The 20,212-nt window shown below is 39.2% G+C and overlaps 1 protein-coding gene across 2 annotated transcripts in view; it reads left to right on the forward strand.

Annotated features, from left to right (window-relative positions):
• Window positions 1-20,212, forward strand: part of atp1a2a (ATPase Na+/K+ transporting subunit alpha 2a) — a 51,516-nt gene that overhangs the window by 19,711 nt on the left and 11,593 nt on the right. For both annotated transcript variants that reach the window (XM_040014393.1, XM_040014401.1), the window contains exons 11-18: window positions 3,348-3,482; window positions 5,475-5,554; window positions 7,138-7,247; window positions 8,288-8,463; window positions 13,465-13,601; window positions 15,447-15,597; window positions 16,330-16,498; window positions 17,313-17,467. In XM_040014393.1, coding sequence (XP_039870327.1) covers window positions 3,348-3,482; window positions 5,475-5,554; window positions 7,138-7,247; window positions 8,288-8,463; window positions 13,465-13,601; window positions 15,447-15,597; window positions 16,330-16,498; window positions 17,313-17,467 — 1,113 coding nt within the window. The remainder of the gene's footprint in view (window positions 1-3,347; window positions 3,483-5,474; window positions 5,555-7,137; window positions 7,248-8,287; window positions 8,464-13,464; window positions 13,602-15,446; window positions 15,598-16,329; window positions 16,499-17,312; window positions 17,468-20,212) is intronic.

Consider the following 20,212-nt stretch of genomic DNA (forward strand, 5'->3'; position numbering starts at 1 on the left):
ATCTATGAGGTTAACATTGTTAACAGAGATTCAATTTGAAATCTCAATCTGAAAATTTACTGGCGTACATAAATAATATAAATGTAGCGAAGCTAGAAGGAAAACATTTGCCTCTGAAATATAATGCAGCGTAGGTATACAACAGCACGAAATGCCACAACTGCTGTTTGCATTATGCAAATATGAGCATATAAAAGATGTATATTTTCTAAATGATCATACACTTTATCTTTAAATGAATCACGCCATCAGCTCTCATACTGAGTGTATTAGAGGTTAAAAGCACAATGTTCTCCTTTGAAATGCGTAACGCTGAAAAGCATAATGGCACTATGCTCAAGAAAAGTGTAAACACTTCAAAAGAAACGTAAGCACCGTGCTTTACATTAGAGTAGCCGTTATTGTGTCTCTTATCAGAAAGAGTATTACACAGATCCCTGAGAGTGGAATTTTTTTTTTTACATGTTGAGTTTTCATACCTTCTGCCTGAGGGTATCGGCTCCGGCTCTTTGTACAGGATGTGGTTCGGGTCTCTGGTAATTTCGAGGCTCTCCCTTCTCACTGTCTCTTCAAACATCTCTTGGATGAGACGAGAGGGAAAAGATGGGGCCAGCATGCCAATTATGTTCCCTGCCCTTCTGATCAGATTTTGAAGTTGTTATCTGAGTTTAACGGACTGGTTACCAAACCATCTTGTTATGCCATACTTGAGCAAAGATAGTTTGTATTCTCTCCTGTGGTCAGCCCATCCTCGGCCGCATGGCAGCCACAGGGGAATGAAAACAACCCATAAAAATAATTTGTCAGTACCACTTGACACTTGGCTTGGCATCTCTCTCACACATAAATACACATACACAGAGGATAATCCAATGCACCCCTGGAAATGACTCCCCCAGCACAGATACACAAACACACACACACTGCTGGGAAGGTAAGTCAATAATATCTCCGTCTTCTACCGACTGCTGCCCCTCCAAACTGTGCTACATTGACCTAAAGAAATTCTCAGCATGGCTCTCAGTGACAGGGATTACAGCTTCTTGACTCAGATGGGAGCAGACGGTGCCAGTGCAGCCTCTGTACCCCTCAAGGTGGGCAGAATTGCTCCTTGGATTAAGTGACACGCGTATATCCCAGCAGCCCTCGAACACAGCAGTCGAGGCTCCATTAACATTACGCGAACAAGTACCCATCTTACTCGGGAAAGGAGAAAAATGGAATTTCCATGATCTATTTATTCATTCATGAAAAGGCACAAACAAGGACAAATCTTGTGGAGTGCGTGTCCTTGTTTGGCGGCCGTTCATGAATGAATAAACAGAAACAAAGAGAAATTTCTTGTCTTGGTTTAGCTCCCACTGGTGTATCGGGTGTCAGGTCAATCAGTTTAGCATGGATTTTAATAAATTGGCTCTAAGAGTGGTTTGAAATGCCGTTATTATCATGGAATTTTTATGAAGGTGGATTTCACAGGTTATCAAAAAAGAATTTTCTCTAAAATTATCCAAGTATCACAGCAAGCAACTTTATCAGACAAGTTAAAGCTGATAAACCTCGAAAAACAAAGAAATATCAAACAAGCTGCTTCTAGGAAAAAGAGAATAATACTACTTTGAGACTCGTGAAATAGGCTTTCTTACCATCTGTGTAAAGTTTATTGCAGGACACACTCTGAGACATGGATCTAATAAGCTTAGGTACAACATCAAGTTTGATGTATGCAGATTGTACCCACTGATTCACTCCCCACAAGGCATCAATTCCCACGATATTTCGCTCCATACTACAACCTCCTTGAAAACAGCTAGAGGACACATCAATCTTGTGCTGCCACAGCTCAATAAATTACATTTTTTATTAGAATCCCAAACATTAGGTTTGCTTTTTTCCACTTTGACACCCATATATTTTTGATCAGCGCGTTATCTCCCAGCTCCTTTCCCATTCATTGGTTAGCAGATGTAGATCTTATCAGCAGACACGTTGTAAGATGGTCTTTCTAAATTTCTTTCCCAGGCTGCTTTTAGTCACAGACTGTTATAACAGCCAACTTTGAAGGCCTCTTTGTGTGGAATATTAAAATCTGTTTTCCAGCCATGACCAAAGATATTGCCGCGGTTCTTTCTCGTTGGATGTCTTTCATCTGCGATAGTACAAACACATATAGTGTAGCTTATACTTGAAGTTACTCTGTATCTGTCTTCATGTGGAAGCAGTTTACAAATGTTAAGACTTATGAAGCTTTTTCTTTTGAATTAAGGTCACATGTAGCTACACAGAAAAAAATGCCATCAGGCTCAATGACCTCATTGAATATGATCTGAGATAATTTGTTATACTGGAGCTTGTGTTTTGTTGGACTCAGTATTTGTGCAACAGTAGAATTAATTGGTCGGGGTTAGAAAAATATCACGTTTTAGATTAAAATGCAACATTAAACAGATGAATTTCTATGGTCTTAAGGAAACGGCTATAAACAGTGGCTTAAGATTTTTATAGGTCATCATAACAGCTAGGACAAATGATTTAAGGAGCGCTTTAATTAAATATGGTTTACTCAGGCACTCGAGAAAATAACTCCATCAAGGACAGTTCTTCACCACCGGCGACACACATGTGGGTGGTCTGTGGAAGACCCCAGCTACAGCTGGAGCATATCTGAGAAACTGGCCCCGGTACAGACTGAAGTGTAAAGTCTTTGTTGCTGCCCTACATGCCAGATAAATAGATCAAGCATCAAAATTAACCTTTTCTTCCTGAATTTCCCTGAGTATATTATTTCTTCACACCACTATTGGAAAAATATAACCTAATAATTTACTCATTTACTACAATCTTAGCAACCAATTTGCTACTGATTATTGCCAACAGGCAATACTCAAATGTCTTCCTCCAACAGTATTTATTTAGAAAATCAACAAGACCTTTAGAAGCTGCCCTTGAGAGTTTACAAACAGCATATGTACCCAACTAATTAACTATATTTTTCCTGAAGAAACTGGGCTGTTTTAATAAAACTCTTCCTCATCTTGTAGATTTTTAAAAAAGGGGAAAACATTGACTTCTTTAACGTGAAGTTATTAACTTAGACAACAATATTGTGGCCAGCATTGGTAATTCAGATCATACTCCACTACCTGCATAATTAATAAGAAACATAATGGATGTAAAGGAAGTCCTCTCAGGTATCTCAGCTAGTGTTTTAATCAATTAAATAACACATAATCCCAAAGCTTCCCTCCACTGCAGTACGATAAACACAGGCAATGAGACAGACAACACTCATTTCCTAATATGCATATGTTAGTGACTGTGCTAATGTGCTCCTGTGTGTGTTTCCCCAGAGGGAGACAGCGGGGGACGCATCAGAGTCAGCTCTGTTGAAATCCATCGAAGTGTGCTGTGGGAGTGTTCGTGACATGAGAGCTGCAAACCCCAAAGTGGCAGAGATCCCATTCAACTCCACCAACAAATATCAGGTATTGCATGAGACTAGTGTCACGTCATGGCTTTGGGCTTGAACTGATGAGAAAATTAACACAAGGCTGAAATTTATTACTGTGCATTCCGGGTTTTTGTATATATACATATATTAAGCAACCTAAAAATGTAATAGAGTAACTGTTATGTAAATAGATATTGTTGCTCACTAGCCAGAGGAGGTATTTATTTCTAATCTTGACGAATTTTATGTTTATGAAAGCTGCACTAACATATGTTATCACATAAAACTGATTGCTTTTCTGTCAATTTTTGTATTAAAATCAATTTTTGCAATGTTTTAACAATCTAGATTTCTTATGTGATCAGTGTGAGCAAGACTACACAAAAACAAATAATGTCATGAAACTTAGTGAAAGACAAGGACAAAGTCTTTAAAATGTCGGTATGGGTCCAGATCTTTTGGGTTGCAGTTCCAGTGGTTTTATTTTTAATGTATTCATTTTATTTATTCATTCATTTCAATTAAGAGGTTATTCCTCTATTTACTTTAAATGATCTTTCACAATTCTGTCAGAGCTGTGGTGAGTTTTTTCACACAGATTTCCAAGACGTCCATGAGAGGAAAAAAAAAACACAATTTTTTCTTTATATGCCAGAACTAAATCATGCATATTCATTTTTTAACCTTTTCCTACTGAGGGAAGGCAGCCTGAACATGTCTGCTCTTTTACCAGAGACACCCTGCTTAAAATTCGCACTGCTGCACGCATTCATACTTGGAAGCTGCCCAACAAGCCACAAATGCAGCATTGTTGGTAACAGGAAAAACGGTTGCAGCATTAAAGCAATGTGTTTTATTTATGTTAGAAAGATACATCAAGATTATGAACTGGCTTGGCTGGGATACTAAGAAAGTGCTCTGCTGTTGCCTTTCAATGCACAGAAATCCCATTTGTAAATCTATTGTATGTTGAATATGCTATTGAATTGTAAATGGGTTGGTAACCTGCTTATAAACAGTGCCTGAATAAAAAGGCCTAACATGCCGGGAGAAGAACAGGTGAGAAGACCTGGATGTACATCACTAATTAAAATTTGCCATCATGCTAGACAATATCAAACATTTGCAGAGGTAGCTTCTTATGAGACTGAGCAAAGACAAGCATGCTCTGTAATATTATTTTTTCACCAAAGTGGATTAAAAAAAATTGAGGAGAAGCTATTTTTTTAATAAAATTGAACAAACATTTCCCATCCAGTGTAGTAGAGAGGCAGTTGTGAAAGGTCTTACGTTAATCCACATTCTTCACTCCGTCCTCTAACAGTCAACACCAACAGAGCCAAAAGTTAATACTGAACTATATGAAGCCATCACGCAGAGCATTAACACCTTGCTCAGGGGAAGTGTAACAATTAACGCACAGAGATGTGTGTTCGCTTCGCTTTTCCACACCCAGTCTTTCCCAGCTTGTGTGGAGATTCGAACCAGCATATGAATTGCACAGCAGCAGTGTTGAAGCAAACAAAGTACTTCCTGCATGCATCTTGTGCACCTGTTCCCTGACTTAGAATAGGCACGTCTGTGTTAGGGGAGGGGAAATAAAGCAATTTTGCTCTGGTTTTCTGAGATTAGATATGTTGTGACTCAGATACAAATTACCTTGGGGAATGTGTGTGTGTGTGTGTGTGAGTGAGGGAGTGTGTGCACACAAACTACTGTAGGTATGGGGGAAGGGATAATGCAAGGTGCTACACCAGAGGAATATATGCAATTGGGTAAATGAATGTCCCTTCAACATAAGGCATACATATGACTTTCAAGGTACACTCAGTCAATTCAACCTTGAGATGATTTTTTTTTATCCAGTTGGAAAATATGACAGCAGTGAAAACAAAATAAAAATAATAATAAATAAAAAATCAGACTAACAATAGACAATCCACAATGAACCGCATGTGTGCATTGTTTTTAAAGCAAATCCCACAGTGTCGTGTCCTCACATTTCCTCCTGTGCGTTTTCTTCTAGCTCTCTATCCATGAAGCGGAGGACAATCCCGCTGGTCATATTCTGGTCATGAAGGGAGCTCCCGAAAGAATCCTGGACCGGTTGGTTAATCAATAATGGATCGATTATATGTCTCAGTAGGAAAATAGCACAAAATTTGACTCGTTTTTCATTTAATGTTTCCTGTTGCTTTGTGGTTGCGGTAAAAAAAGACTCTATCCAGGCTGTTAATTTTCTATATATTGCTTTGTTACTGTCAGGGAAAAGATTAAAATCCAGCAACATAATAAATCTGGTTGTTTTTATCTTTTTTTCATAGGCTTTGTTTAACATATGGCAGCAATATCCTTTAATTTGTCTTTATTCATGCATAATATTTACAAGTGGGCACAGGTTAAGAAAACTTAACATTTATGCACCCGCATGATTGGGATTCGTTTGGCACTGTTTAACAGTCTGATGGATGCTCCACTGTTAGAGGCGGCAGGGCGCAGAGTCACTAGAGGTGGGCGGTAGATGACCAGGGGAAAAATGTGAAGTTAAACTTACCTGAAAGAACATTTTTTCTTATTCTATCATGTTGACATTTATTTTACTAAAATTAAACTTATTTTTTCCCTTAAAAAACAATTGATGATAGTTGTTTTAAAAAACAGTATGACTTGGTGGTCGGGGTGGAAAAAGTTTTTGCACTTTAACAGCTACTTTTGCAGCAAAAGTTCTACCCGGGGGTAAGTACTAACTACGAAAGTCCCCGGGGAGCTGCATACTTTCAAAGCCTTCTTTCTGCTTGCATTCGCACTGCTAATGGGAACTCTAACGTGATGTAATAGCTGGCCAGCGGTTGGTAATGCAACATCACCTCTTGTTGTGGTCCTTTGTTTTCTTGTAATCCTGTTTGAGCAGCTTCATTTTCTTTCTGCATTGCTTCACTGTGTGGTGGATGCCTTGTAGCAAGTTGAAGGGAATTGATTTTTTTATTTTTATTTTTTAACGTTTGCCTCTGACAAGTCAAAATCTTGTTGCATTTCCTTCTTTTCATATAGGCACAATAAAGCCTGGATGCCACTGTCAGTTTACTTCTTTGTGTTATTTTCTCCACTTCACGGTTAATAAGAGTTGTTGTATGAGAGTATTGTTTTACCATGGTTTTAAGGGGTTTTTTTATGTGAGCTGTCAGTGCTGCATTCATGTGTTTTACCAATTATTGTATACTTACATCACTCCCTAGAAGTTCCCTTTTATGCTGAGAAAGTATCTACTTTTAAAAGAAGCAAACAAAACAAAACAAAACCTACAGGGGTCTCCAGTTTATGCTGTACAGCCACAGAAAAAAAGAGGGCACTACATGTCAAAGTTTGGATTGTGAATAACTTCCTGCTGTCCACATCTCTGCCTAATAATGAGATTAAGCGCTCCTCCAGTGTGCATATACTTTGTATGTAACAGTGGTGCAAAAACAAACCCAACTCAGTGCTGACATGAATATTGAATTTAGAATAAAGCCACAGTAAAGCTGTTGTTGGCTGATAAAAAAAACAACTTATCCCTTTAAAGGCGCAAATCTTTTTGACACCACATATCATATTGTCCATATAGCTGGAGCTCATCCTGCTTATGTAATACAAGCACGCTGATTATTGTAAGCACCGTAGTTCTAAATTTATTATTCATTGTTTTACAGATGCAGCACCATTATGGTACAAGGCCAGGAGGAGCCTATGGATGAAATGTGGAGAGAGGCTTTCCAAAGTGCCTACCTGGAGCTGGGTGGACTGGGAGAAAGGGTGCTTGGTACGTTTATCTAGTGGCACCAAATAAAAGCAGTCTGCTTGGGAATAGGTGGAGAGGAGAAGCAGTTGGATACAGCACTTACTTTTTATAATCGCCTTGGTACACAGGGTAGTTTGCCCTAATGTCCCCATAAAGGTAAAGAATGCTTGCACTGCAAGTTTTTGGCTCTTGCCTTGGATTGGAGCTGACACAGAGCAAACACTTATAACCAACGTTACACAAAATATTAGAAACATTTGTTTGCAGCGTTTTAAGGAGTATCAGGTGAAAATTGAGCAGTAAAATGCAGCACATTTTGGGTTAAAAAAAATCAGTACTGGAAGTTCAGCTTTCGGTGTTTCTAAAGTGTTCGGCATTCTGACTCTGTAAATGTCATCATTTTGACAACCAAGGAGAAAACTTACCTGGCATCTTTTAAAAAGTGCCATAGGTAATAATTATGTGCTATCATCATTTTGTTAGAGTAGGCGTCACAACAGTGGAATATGGAATGGTGCCATTTTAGAGTGAAACTCCTGAAATTGTGTAAATTAGTGTGTCTCAGTTATGCCTTAGGTGATGATGATGATGGGTCGGGTGCTTCTCCCGTTTTAGACTGAGTGTGGTGTTTCATCCAAAGTATCTCACTTTGGGCGATTGGAGAGAGAGAGATATGATGGAAGCGATGTGTATCATGAATTAATAAAAATGCCCGATTCAATTTGTGTTGCAAATCTGCGACTTCTGAATCTGAATAAGCATATGGAAATGTACAGGATCACTGCAACCAGATGTATTTTCTGAGGGTGTATTTCATATATAAATCTTACTCACATTTCCTTAACGAGCTTAACTGTAAATAGCAACAGTAACAGTAAAGTCCACCATCAAAAATCAGTATTGCTTATTGTTATATGTTTCCTGGGGGTCGTAGAAAACAAGCGTCTTTTTAAAGTTAAAAATATGTTTCTCTCTTGTTTTTTCAGTAGCTGTAGTGTACTTTGAGATTTCATTTCAGTCTGTTATGAACAATCACCTCACTGATCTCTCTCCTCTTCCAGGCTTCTGCCACTTGAATCTATCCTCATCTCAGTTCCCTCGAGGATTCACCTTCGACTGCGACGACATGAACTTCCCCACTATGCAGCTCTGCTTCCTGGGTCTCATCTCCATGATTGATCCTCCGCGTGCCGCTGTGCCTGACGCAGTGGGTAAATGCCGCTCTGCTGGCATCAAGGTAACACTTTTTGCAGATTCATTTATAGTGCTTCCTGATACTCCTTTCCCTCTGGCTTCATTCATCAAGCTTTTTAAAGAGGGGATTTGCATGTCAAATATCTTTTCAAATCACATAGTGAAGTCCAAATGACAACTGATCACTTCTCAGGACCATGACAGATCATGACCAATGGACAAATTAGTTCAGGCACGGCACAAAGTCAAGCTCAGCTGCAATCCCAACAGATCAGCTGATGTCAGTGTGGGCTGGCATTGACATCAGACTTTTTGCCAGAAGGCTCAGCTAGCCTTCTGGCAAAACCCACACGGGAATGCTATTTTAAGCTGCTGTAAGCTGTCGGAAATGTTCTGCATCTGCAAGCGACTTTGCAGTCCACCTTTATCCCAGGTCCTGCTTTCATGTGTACTGTACATGACTTATTCATTGTCATATGTGTTGCAAGTGATGCCTGTTCTCTGCTATAGTCATACTGCTGATCTCCCCAGTTTATGCTTTCCACATAGCTTGTGTAGAGGTCACAGAACAGCAGGCTGCTAAATATATATCACTGCAGATGGAAAAACCCATCTTCCTTTGACTATGAGTATAGATGAAAATGCTTATGGCATGTTTTGCATAAACACTTTGAAGGCTGGCTGAAGTACCCGAACAGTTTTAGAGTTTGCTCGGTAGTTTATCAGAGCTACTGTTGCAGGTGTGACTATCTTCGGGTAAGAAGTGACAGACAGTTTTACGAATAAATTATGGCTTTGGGATGAAGAATTCAAAATAATTGGCAAATTGAATTGTTGGCGTTAAAATAAAAAGCATGGAAGGCGATAAAGAATGAGCTGAATATATTCTGATAGCAATTTGTAAAAAGAATCCATTTAGCTAAATGCAGATTCAGTGATTTACTGCAAATTGTCATTATATGTTAATCGACTCCAAATACACAGAGCAGATTTCTTTTTTTTTTCATCAGAAAAGTAATAAGCCAGGCCGCAGGAAGGTTAAACAACTTCCAGCAGAGATAAAAATGGATAATGAGGAGAATGAGGCATTCTAACTCAGGGGAACAACTACAAATATGGGGAAAGGATTTTGCATGTTTAATTTCAGGTACAGTAGTTATCACGCTTCTTTTTGAAAGACAACCTGTAATTGGCTTAAAAGTGAACTAGAGGCAGAAGTGACTGAAAATGCTGCTGTATTTATTTTTGTAGAAAACAGCTGGAAAGTTTGTGTTAAAAACATATCTGATAAAAAGTTTAAAACTCAAATGTTTGTGAAGGTTCTCAGTCATCCAAATCATCGTAGTCTAAGGAGCTTGGAAAGAAAAGCGTCTGGGCTTCTTTAAGTTGCTTGAAGACGTTTCACCTCTCATCCGAGAAGCTTCCTCAGTTCTAGGGTCAATTGGTGGGGAGTCCCAGATTTAAGATCTGTGGGAGTTTCCCCCCAAAGAGGGACAATGGACACCCTGGTGATCCTCTACCTAATCACACAAGCCAAGGTGTGAAAACGGGTGTGGGTCACAATCAACCAAGGTTTCAGGTGAGCTCATTGCGAAACCTGGCCCCACCCTATCATGCGATTTCCTGAGGTCAGATGGCCCAGGATGTGAGTGGGCGTTAAGATGCCTTGGAAGGGATCTCAGTACTAGATTATAGATGGCAGACAGTTGGTGTCGTAAGCCACCGCCTCTGTTCTAAGATGGTCGTTCACAGCGGACATAGATGGCTTCTTTCACTCCTCTTTCAAACCATCTGTCTTCTCTGTCCAAAATGTGAACATTGGCATCTTCGAAAAGAGTGACCTTTGACCTTAAGATGCAGATGGACAGCCGAGTCTTGTCCCGTGGAGGTGGCCTTTCTTTAAAACTCCACGTTTTATGACAGTTTTAGTTGAATATATAAACTTTGTTTTGACTGATGCATTAGGACATGTATTAAGCTATATCTCTGTTTTAGTGCCTCTAAAACATATAAATCTAGTTATAGTTTACATTATGGATTGCAGTGTAAGATTTTCACTTTTGCTCTTTATCAAAATAGTTTAAACCTACAGGAAATGATCCCATTTCTAAACAATTTCTACAAATAAATAATTGAAAATATAGTAGCTTTAAAATGATCCAGGGAAATCTAATTTTTGTAGCTGTACAGTTGGGTGATTTTGTAGTTTGTAGTTTTGCCTCTTTACCACACCACAATGGATTTTAAATCAAACAATCAAGATGGGATTGTGAAGTGCCTCTGAAATTGGGGTACTTTGTATAAAATAGAATAGAATAGAATAGAATTCAACTTTATTGTCATTGCACATGCACAGGTACAGGGCAACGAAATGCAGTTTGCATCCATCCAGAAGTGCTTTAGTGATATAGATATATTACAATATATATTAGCAATAATATAGATATGTGAGTATAATACAGAAATGGGTCTATTATGGAATGTTATAATGTACACGGTATGAAGTATGTTGTGAATATTCTATAACTATAAGTATGTACAGGCTGTAGTGAGTACAAGCTATGAACAGGATATAAATATGAAAAACTATACAGAATATGAAATAAGTAACTTTACAGAATCTGAGATATACAGCTATACAGAAATGGGAACTATGCAAGTTGTAAACAGTTGTAGGATTAAAGATTATCGAATGTACAGAATGATTATTTACACAGAGCTATACAGTAGTGCAGTTAAGATAAGTGAGGGTGTAGATAGTTTCTACAGAGGCTATATAAAGTGCTGGTGGTTGTGAGTGGTGGTTCAGTCCATGTTATTATTGTGTGTTTGAGGGTACAGTTGTCCATTGTGTGTATGTTCAGTCCATGAGTTTAACGTGGGTCAGATGTCAGGAGGCAGAGTTCAGGAGTCTGACAGCTGTGGGGAAGAAGCTGTTCCGGTACCTGGTGGTCTTAGTCCGGAGGCTCCTGTAGCGCCTCCCAGAGGGCAGGAGGGTGAAGAGTCCATGTGATGGGTGACTGGGGTCTTTGATGATTTTCCCAGCCCTTTTCAGACACCGCTTCCTGTAGATGTCTTTTATGGCAGGAAGTGGTGCTCCGGCGATGCGCTGGGCAGTTTTCACAACCCTCTCCAACGCCTTCCGGTCCGAGGCAGAGCAGTTCCCGTACCAGACTGTTATACAGTTGGTCAGGATGCTCTCGATGGTGCAGCGATAGAAGTTCACCAGGATGTCTGAGGACAGGTGGTTCTTCCTCAGAGTCCTCAAGAAGAAGAGGCACTGGTGAGCCTTCTTGACCAGCTTGGAGCAGTTGGTCGTCCAGGTGAGATCCTCGGAGATGTGGACTCCCAGGAACTTGAAGCTGCTCACACGCTCCACAGCCGTCCCCTTAATGTGGATGGGTGGATGTGGGTCAGCATTCCTCCTGTAGTCCACGATGAGCTCCTTGGTCTTCTCGGTGTTAAGCAGCAGGTTGTTTCTGTCGCACCACTCAGCCAGACGATCCACCTCCTCCCTGTAGGCGGCCTCATCGTTGTCACTGATGAGGCCAATCACCGTGGTGTCATCTGCAAACTTAATGATGGTGTTGGAACCATCAGCAGGTCTGCAGTCGTGGGTGAAGAGGGAGTAGAGGAAAGGGCTCATCACACAGCCTTGTGGTACACCGGTGTTCATTGTGATGGTAAATGAGCAGTGGTTATCCAGCCGGACATGTTGGGGGCGGTTGGTCAGGAAGTCCAGTAACCATTTGCAGATGAGGGAACTGATGCCCAGGTCTGTCAGTTTCCTGATGAGTTGTGAGGGGTGGATTGTATTGAATGCTGAACTGAAGTCTATAAACAGCATTCTGGCGTAGGTGTTGTTGTTGTCCAGGTGTGAGAGGACAGAGTGCATTGCGATGGAGACTGCATCCTCTGTGCTTCTGTTCTGGCGGTATGCGAATTGGTGGGGGTCCAGGGTGGGGGGGAGACAGGATTTGAAGTGTGCTAGGACCAGTCGCTCTAAGCTCTGTATTTCCTAAACAGTTAATGTAACACTTTTGGTCAAACCCCTTGAGTTAAAGTTGAAAGTCTGCACTTTAAACGCATCTTGATTATTTGATTTGAAATCCACTTTGGTGGCTTACAGAGGTAAAACTACAAAACAAGACCCGTTTCTTTAAATACTTTTAGCTGGATGTAAAATTTTCATTATGCTGTGTAATCACAATATGTGTGATGTTTAATGTACCTTCATGCAGCCTGTATATGTGCTGCTGAAAACTTTGGTGGTGACGGTAAAGTAATGAAGCAGATGTTAAAAATAAGCTAAATGTACAATATGAACAGTACATATGGTTATAGATCCTAATATTTGCCACATTTCCTTTATAGCAGTCTATATATATCCAAGTTAAATATATACTTATATATATTTCGCTTTTTTATTAGTTTTATAACTTTCCTTTTCAACAGCTTCTCATCAGGGAACTGATTATTTTCCACTGGGTGACTTTGAAAGAACAGAAAATAATCTCCATTATGCAGTATGTTCTTTTGTCACTTCTGTAATGAAATGAAAAGTGGGCTTCTTAGCAAAGTCTGCATCTGTCAGTTACTTGTTATTGGAAGATTACAAAGGATTGGATGATACTCGAACTAAACAATAGACGAAAATACGGTGCCTAAAACCAGCATAAGAATTGTTACCTTCTACAGGTGCAGCTGGGGATTGGCGAAAGTGGATGAATTTCAGTACACATCACCAACTTCTGTAGTTTCTTTTACCCAAAGACAAAGATTTGATGGATTATTTGTAAAATCATACTATTTTGCCTATAAGAAAGCATCACATTTAAGATTTAATAAATTTACTGTACGATTTGAACCTTTAACCCCTGATAACCCCACTTCCTCCCAGTTTAACTACACAGCACATCTGGATGAGTTATGTGCCTGTAGGGCCTATACTAAACTGTAGCTTAGGAATGCTCTGACACATGGCATACAGATGAGATACAGTCAGGCTTCATGTGACTTATGGGAACCTTCTGTCCACGGTCAGGTGATCATGGTTACCGGGGACCACCCAATCACAGCCAAGGCCATTGCTAAGGGTGTAGGAATCATCTCTGAGGGCAACGAAACGGTTGAGGACATCGCTGAGAGACTAAACATCCCTCTGAGCCAAGTTAACCCCAGGTGTGTGTGCGCGTGTATAAAGGGAGAGTCTGACTGCGTGCTTTAGCTTCTAATAGTGTTTGTGCGACTGTGAGTGTTTCAGTTTGTGAACTATGTTGTGTCTTCTGGATGTGTTGTGCATGTAAAGTGGAAGCAGTTGATTTAAATTTAAATTTAAAAAAAAAGGATACCGGTCGCATATCTTTCCATTCAAAAGCGTATTATAAAGATCAGAATCAGAAGAAACAACTTTGTTACATGTCTCAAGGTAATAAAATCTGCCTACTAGGACCTCTGAAGGTCACTAAGGTTAAAAGAAAACCTCTTTAATGGAGCAGAGTCAGACAGCCTCTCTACTTGTAAGATTATGCTTAAAGATTTAGATAAAGCTTATATTTAGGGCTGGATTAGATGCAAGCTGCTGGGGGCTTCCCATCATGTGCTGAGCATTTCTTCTTCGCTCACCTTTTTTCATCCTTTATGTGTTTATACACCACTCTACTCCTTAGTTATTATTCATCTCTGGCTCTCTTCCACAGTGTGACATTTGTCCTCACCCCCAACCAGTCACAGCCGATGGTTCTGGTTCTGCCAGAGGTTTCTTCCTGTTAAAAGGGAGATTTTCCTTCCCGCTGTTCTCAAGTGCTTACTCACAATGGTTCCTCTGACTGTTGGAGTTTTCCGTCCATTATTGTCAGGTCTTTACTTTACAATATTAAGTACCCTTCGGCGATTGCTATTGTGATTTGACACTATATAAGCTGAATTTAAATGAATCTAACTGAATTGTCTGAAGGATGTACAAAGTAAACAGAAATAACGAGGGACAAGATTCTTGATAACAGAAACACTCTGGATCCCTTTATAGTCTTCACAGTTTTGTTTCTATTCCAAGGTCTTCAGTCCAGTTGTTTGAGTAGACTTCGGTTACAAGCAATCAAATAGTCTGTGTAACATGGAGAGCACTAATAATAAGAATAATAAGAATAAAAATAATAACTTTATTTGTATAGCAATTTTCAAAACACAGTTACAAAGTGCTTCACAGTTTGAATAAAAGCCACACACTGAAGATAAGTGTACATGTTAAAACATACAGACACATAATCAACCACACGGTTTTCCAGCATACACACATACATGCAAATAGTTCCAAACTATGGCTGAAAATAAAAGGGATAAATTAAGGGAAACCTAACCTATAAAAAATAGTTCTCAGCAAATTTTTTTTAAAATAAATAACAGCGTGAATAGGAGGATTTCAACAGATAAGCAAGGGCTACCTTCTCACAGCAATATAACTTTTTGCAACATTATTATTATTATTATTGTTGTTGTTATTATTATTATTGTTATTATTATTACTATTATTATTATTTCATTCATCTGCATTCATAAACAATGTGCTCTGGACAGAAATGGAAACCTTGAACTGCAGCCATTTCCCACCATACGATAATCAGCAGTGTAGTAGATGGGTTTTGAAATAATAATATAGTACAGAAAATCCTGGTGACAGTAATAAGTAAGCATGTGCTTGGAGACTCCAGGAGGTTGAATTACTTTCCCAATAATTTATTTTCCGTATAATACAAAACAGCACATATTCATCATTAGACTTTTATTTTTGTGTAGATTAGACAAAGGAAATATAATGCATTAATGAGCAAGCTTTGGATTGGCTGCTTGGCTAATTGTCTTACTTTCAGACATATCTCCCAAATGTCAAACTGTTCCTTTAAGACACAGAGCATGGAAATGTATGTTTCCCGCTGCTGCATTTGTGTGGTTGCCTGACAATGACAGACTTGAGGGAAATGTCATTACCACCCTCTGCATAATTGTACCTGCTTGTGTGTTTCCCAGGGATGCCAAGGCGTGTGTGGTGCATGGCTCTGACCTAAAGGAGATGAGCTCTGAGTACCTGGACGACCTGCTGAGGAACCACACTGAGATAGTGTTCGCCCGAACCTCTCCACAGCAAAAGCTCATCATTGTTGAAGGCTGCCAGAGACAGGTCAAGGGTCACACATGTGTGTCTGTGTGAGTGAGAGACAGAGTGTGTGTGCAAATGTGTGATTGGGTCTTTTTGAGAGCTTAAAGCTGAATTGCAGCGTGTGACGTTTTATATAGATGAATGCAGGCATTTGGGTGTTTGTGATAAAGACTGAATGAATGCTTGAATGTGCCTGTTTATGTTTAAGTGTGGAGGTATGGTTCTGTACAGGTGTGTGCGTGTGTGTGTGTGTGTGTCTTCCTGCCATTTAATACTGAATGCAATCGTCTGTATGTGTGTTTGTGTACTTGAGCTGTTTTTAGTGCAGGTGGTTGAATGAATGAATGCTGGCTTTTGTCCTCATGCTCATTTAAGTGTGTGCGCCTACAATGGAGGCCTGTTTGTGTGTTTGAGCATGTGATTAACTTTATGTTAAACTCATATTAAACCCTATATATGTGCCTTAAATTAAATGCTGAGCTTTTATGTACAAAACTTTAAAATTATGTGTGCGTGCACTTATTCACATCCCCATATATTGAGGTCATGCTACAATTCACCCTGGCTCACTCACTCTCACTCCTCGTGACTGAATGACTGCAACTCAATTCCATTTTTCATTTAATCTCCCCAGAGCTGCTTTGAAAAGACATTATTAAGACAGAAGGGGCGGAGGGGGGAGAAAGGCTTTAAATCACGGTACTTATCTTTTTCCTCTTGACACTTTTTGTTCGCCGGTCCTTGTGGGTACAGGGGGCGATCGTGGCTGTGACAGGCGATGGCGTAAACGACTCTCCGGCACTGAAGAAAGCCGACATCGGCGTTGCCATGGGGATCGCCGGTTCTGATGTGTCCAAGCAGGCGGCTGATATGATCCTGCTGGACGACAACTTCGCCTCCATCGTCACCGGAGTGGAGGAGGGTGAGTGTGGGGGAAAGGCAGGGTGTCAGAATGGAGGCATAAAAGGAGAAAATTATAGAGGAGGAAACAAAGAGGGGAAAGAAAACATTGGGGGAAAAAAGTGAGTCAGTGAAATAAAGGGATCAAGAATTTGAAGAGAAAAAAAAGAAAAAAGCTCACAGAAAGCTCTTTTGTCATTTAACACTAGAGACCAGAGATTTTCTATTTTGAACGAATAGCAGTTTATATGTGGAGAAGTCTGGTTGATTTCACAGAGTTTATGCTGCGACTAGAGTCAGACCTCAGTCAAAAAATTAACTCTCAAGTAATTTAGCTTTTTTTTTTTAACGTTGACTTGAACACAATACAATTTTTAAACAGATAAAATTAACTAGAATTATTTAAAAAGACTTTACTCAGCACTATGTAGGTGCCGCGGTGAAAGGACTCTGAGAAGTTTGAGTTAAGATTAGAAAAAAAAGAGTTTAATGGAAATGGAAATGTTAAAATGTGATGTATTAATAAAGAACATTCGGCGACCCGAAGGACGGATTTTGACCTACAATTTTCTCAGGAATACTCGTAATTTGACATGCCTTTGCTCTCAAAGATTTGACTTGAGATTTAACCTTAGATTTGCTTTGAGAGACTGATATTTAATTTAGCTATGGGTGTTTAATATGGTCTTAGATTTTTAAAAATCCATTTGTATTGTGGATATGCTGATGAAGGGGTCGGAGTGACCTTCATTTAAGTAAGAAAATTCACTCGGCCTTGACCCACCTTAAATCAACCATCGACACTTTTTTCTTTCTTGCTTTTTTAATCGCTGCAGGTCGTCTCATCTTTGACAACTTGAAGAAGTCCATTGCGTACACATTAACCAGCAACATTCCAGAGATCTCGCCTTTCCTCCTCTTCATCATTGCGAGTGTTCCTCTTCCTCTGGGAACGGTCACCATCCTCTGCATTGACCTGGGCACAGATATGGTGAGCACTGAGGAAACAAACTGAAATATCTCTTTGCAATAATACCTCAAATAATTTCCTTGACCAACTTTTTTTTAGCCAGAAGCCAAACAAAATTTTCCAAGCATCACTGCACAGTCTTAAAAATGTTACTTTAAAGACTTCAGAGATGTAATTTTCAATTTTGATTGTGTAATACTTCTTAAATAGTGTGCAGTGTTTATCTGAAGTGTGTTTGGACTCTTGACAGCACTAATACTTTATAAAAGTAACTCTTTCTGGCTTCATGGCTTCGTTTGCCATCACCTGAAGCTTTATCTCATCACTATATTTGTCTTTTCTCAACTTAACTGCTTTAGGATTAACATCACTCATTTGGACTCAATCAAATATTTCTCCTTCCTCTCCAGTTAACTATGCTAAGCAGCTGCAAGTGAGTGACTTCATGACAAATTCATAATCTTATTGCATCAGCCCAAAGATAATGTGAGTGTGAAGTGTGAGTCATAGATGAAAATCTAGTGCCTAAAGCCAGTCATAAAACTTATTTCTTATAGGCAACAGTTTCACTGATTCTTTTGCCCTTTTTCAGGCACGATCAGTTATTGATTGAATCATCAGCCTTGAGTTGAACATTTTTGCTGTTGCCATTTCATCTTACAATGCACCAGCTGCACATGCTCCCTTTATGAGGACTTTAGGCAGACTCACAAGAACTATAACAGAAATAACTATATGGCTGTGGTTTCAACAGATGTAACAGTATTATTGCTGCTTTGCAAATGAGTTGTGGATCTATACATGCAGTGGTTTATGACTGACAAGCTCAGTCACATGCTCATTTGCTAACACATTGTCAATCACAAGTCACTAGCCAGTGAATATGTCTCATATAATCCTGTTCCAACAGTATTGATAACCACGGTTAAAATGAATATAATGTATTATTTGATTTGACCTGAAACTAGTGATTTAGCCCATAAACTCATCATGGCTGATTTTCTGAGGTCATGGCTACTTTCCCAAAGACTTCTATAAGAGAAAGTCTTTTTGCAACCAGTCGCACATTGTTGACCACTTAAAAAAAAAACAACAACAGGAAACAAAACACTTCTGCTTTGGCTTCAATTTTCAGCCCTGGAAGCTGTGTCCATCTTCGACAATGTCTATGCTAACTAGCATAAGCGCAAAGCTAATTAGCATATCTTGACATATTACACCTAACCTAACCAAAGCAATTTATCACACACATTATTCATCCCACATGTACACATGCTGTTTACACCAATACAAAATGTGCTCACAATGAAAAATGGTTAAACTGTGTATTTCACCAGAAAGCTTTGGCTATATATCATTAGTGTCCCTGCATTCAGCGACATAAATGAAGCAATCCCACAATTCGCCTGCCATAGCTGTAACATAATCGTCATTTGTTTGTCTTTTTTACATTGTTGATGATCAATCAATCAATGCAATCAAATTCTCTAGTAGTATTGTAGTAGGATTCAGTGCTCAGACCAATATGTGACTCATGAGAGCTCCAAAACAATTTCAGTTTCGGTTTCAGGGCTTTTACCCCAATACTTGTTCTTGATCCCCAAGTAGAATGGCAGCTTTATTGCAAGACTTGTTTTTTTTTTTTTTAAATATTTGTACAACAATTGCGAAACAAACTTAAATTGTCATGTCCTACATGTTATATACCTATGTTTGTGTTTGAAATACTGCTGTTTATTCAACTTTTACCATTTCTGCATAGAACCTTTAGAACTCATAACGCTGCATAATATTTTAGATAAATCTTTATTTATTGAGTTGTGAGCTTTCACCTGCTAAATGCGGGCTAATTTTAATGATTTGTCTTCAAGAGAAGGTGCTAATTATTAGCATGCTGCATAGCTACCGGCAAGCTAAAGGTGACAATAACGAAAATGGCACTAATACTGGTGTCAAATATGAATGCCTGAAGGTAAAAAGAAAAATGTTTGGTTTCATTTGCTCTTTCATTTGGGGGGAAGAAATTCGCTTTTGCCTCACCGTCGACGTCCATTTGTTCATGTAGAACAAAGACCGAGTGACACTTGCATACAGATTTACATTTCACAGCTCTAGTATTTCCAGATGCCAGTCTCTCCTTTGTATTTCTAGCAGCAAAAAGAAAAAAAATAGAGGGTTGCTGGCACACTGCTTGCCTGAGGGGCGTAATCCATCATTACAACAAAAAAGAATCACACAATGAATATATTCAGAAAGACTTGTTCAGTTGTGTCCATTATTTTAACTTTTTCCTGCTCTCACCCAGGAGCCATTAGAGTGCCCCCGAAACTGGCTGTTATACAATGTTTTTCACGTAATCAGGTACATACATTAGAAATAGTCTCCCACTGCCAAGAAACATTTTTCCCCCACAGGTTAAAAATAAAGAGGAACTGCTTGCTAACATTGTTAATAAAGCAGTTCAGACTTATTTTACTTGGGTGACATCAAAATTGAACTTCTTTGGTTTCCTAGCAGCAGAACAGATTTGTTCCTGTTGACAAATATTTACTCAGCTGTCTCAGATCACAGACATACTGCATTCTTTATTGGTTGAATTTCTCTTTAAAGATGACATGACTGAAGTTTTTTTTCTTTTTTCTTTTTCAAAACACACAAATTTGTTCACCTGTTTTGCATATAAAAAAAACCTTCCCTTCAAAGTAACATGTCTTCATGTATCCAGTAACTGCTGGTGGAATGAACAGCTGGATGTGAGCTTTGAAG

This window comes from Simochromis diagramma, unplaced genomic scaffold (genome assembly GCF_900408965.1).
Source record: "Simochromis diagramma unplaced genomic scaffold, fSimDia1.1 OVJJ01000205.1, whole genome shotgun sequence".
NCBI classification, from domain to species: Eukaryota; Metazoa; Chordata; class Actinopteri; order Cichliformes; family Cichlidae; genus Simochromis; species Simochromis diagramma.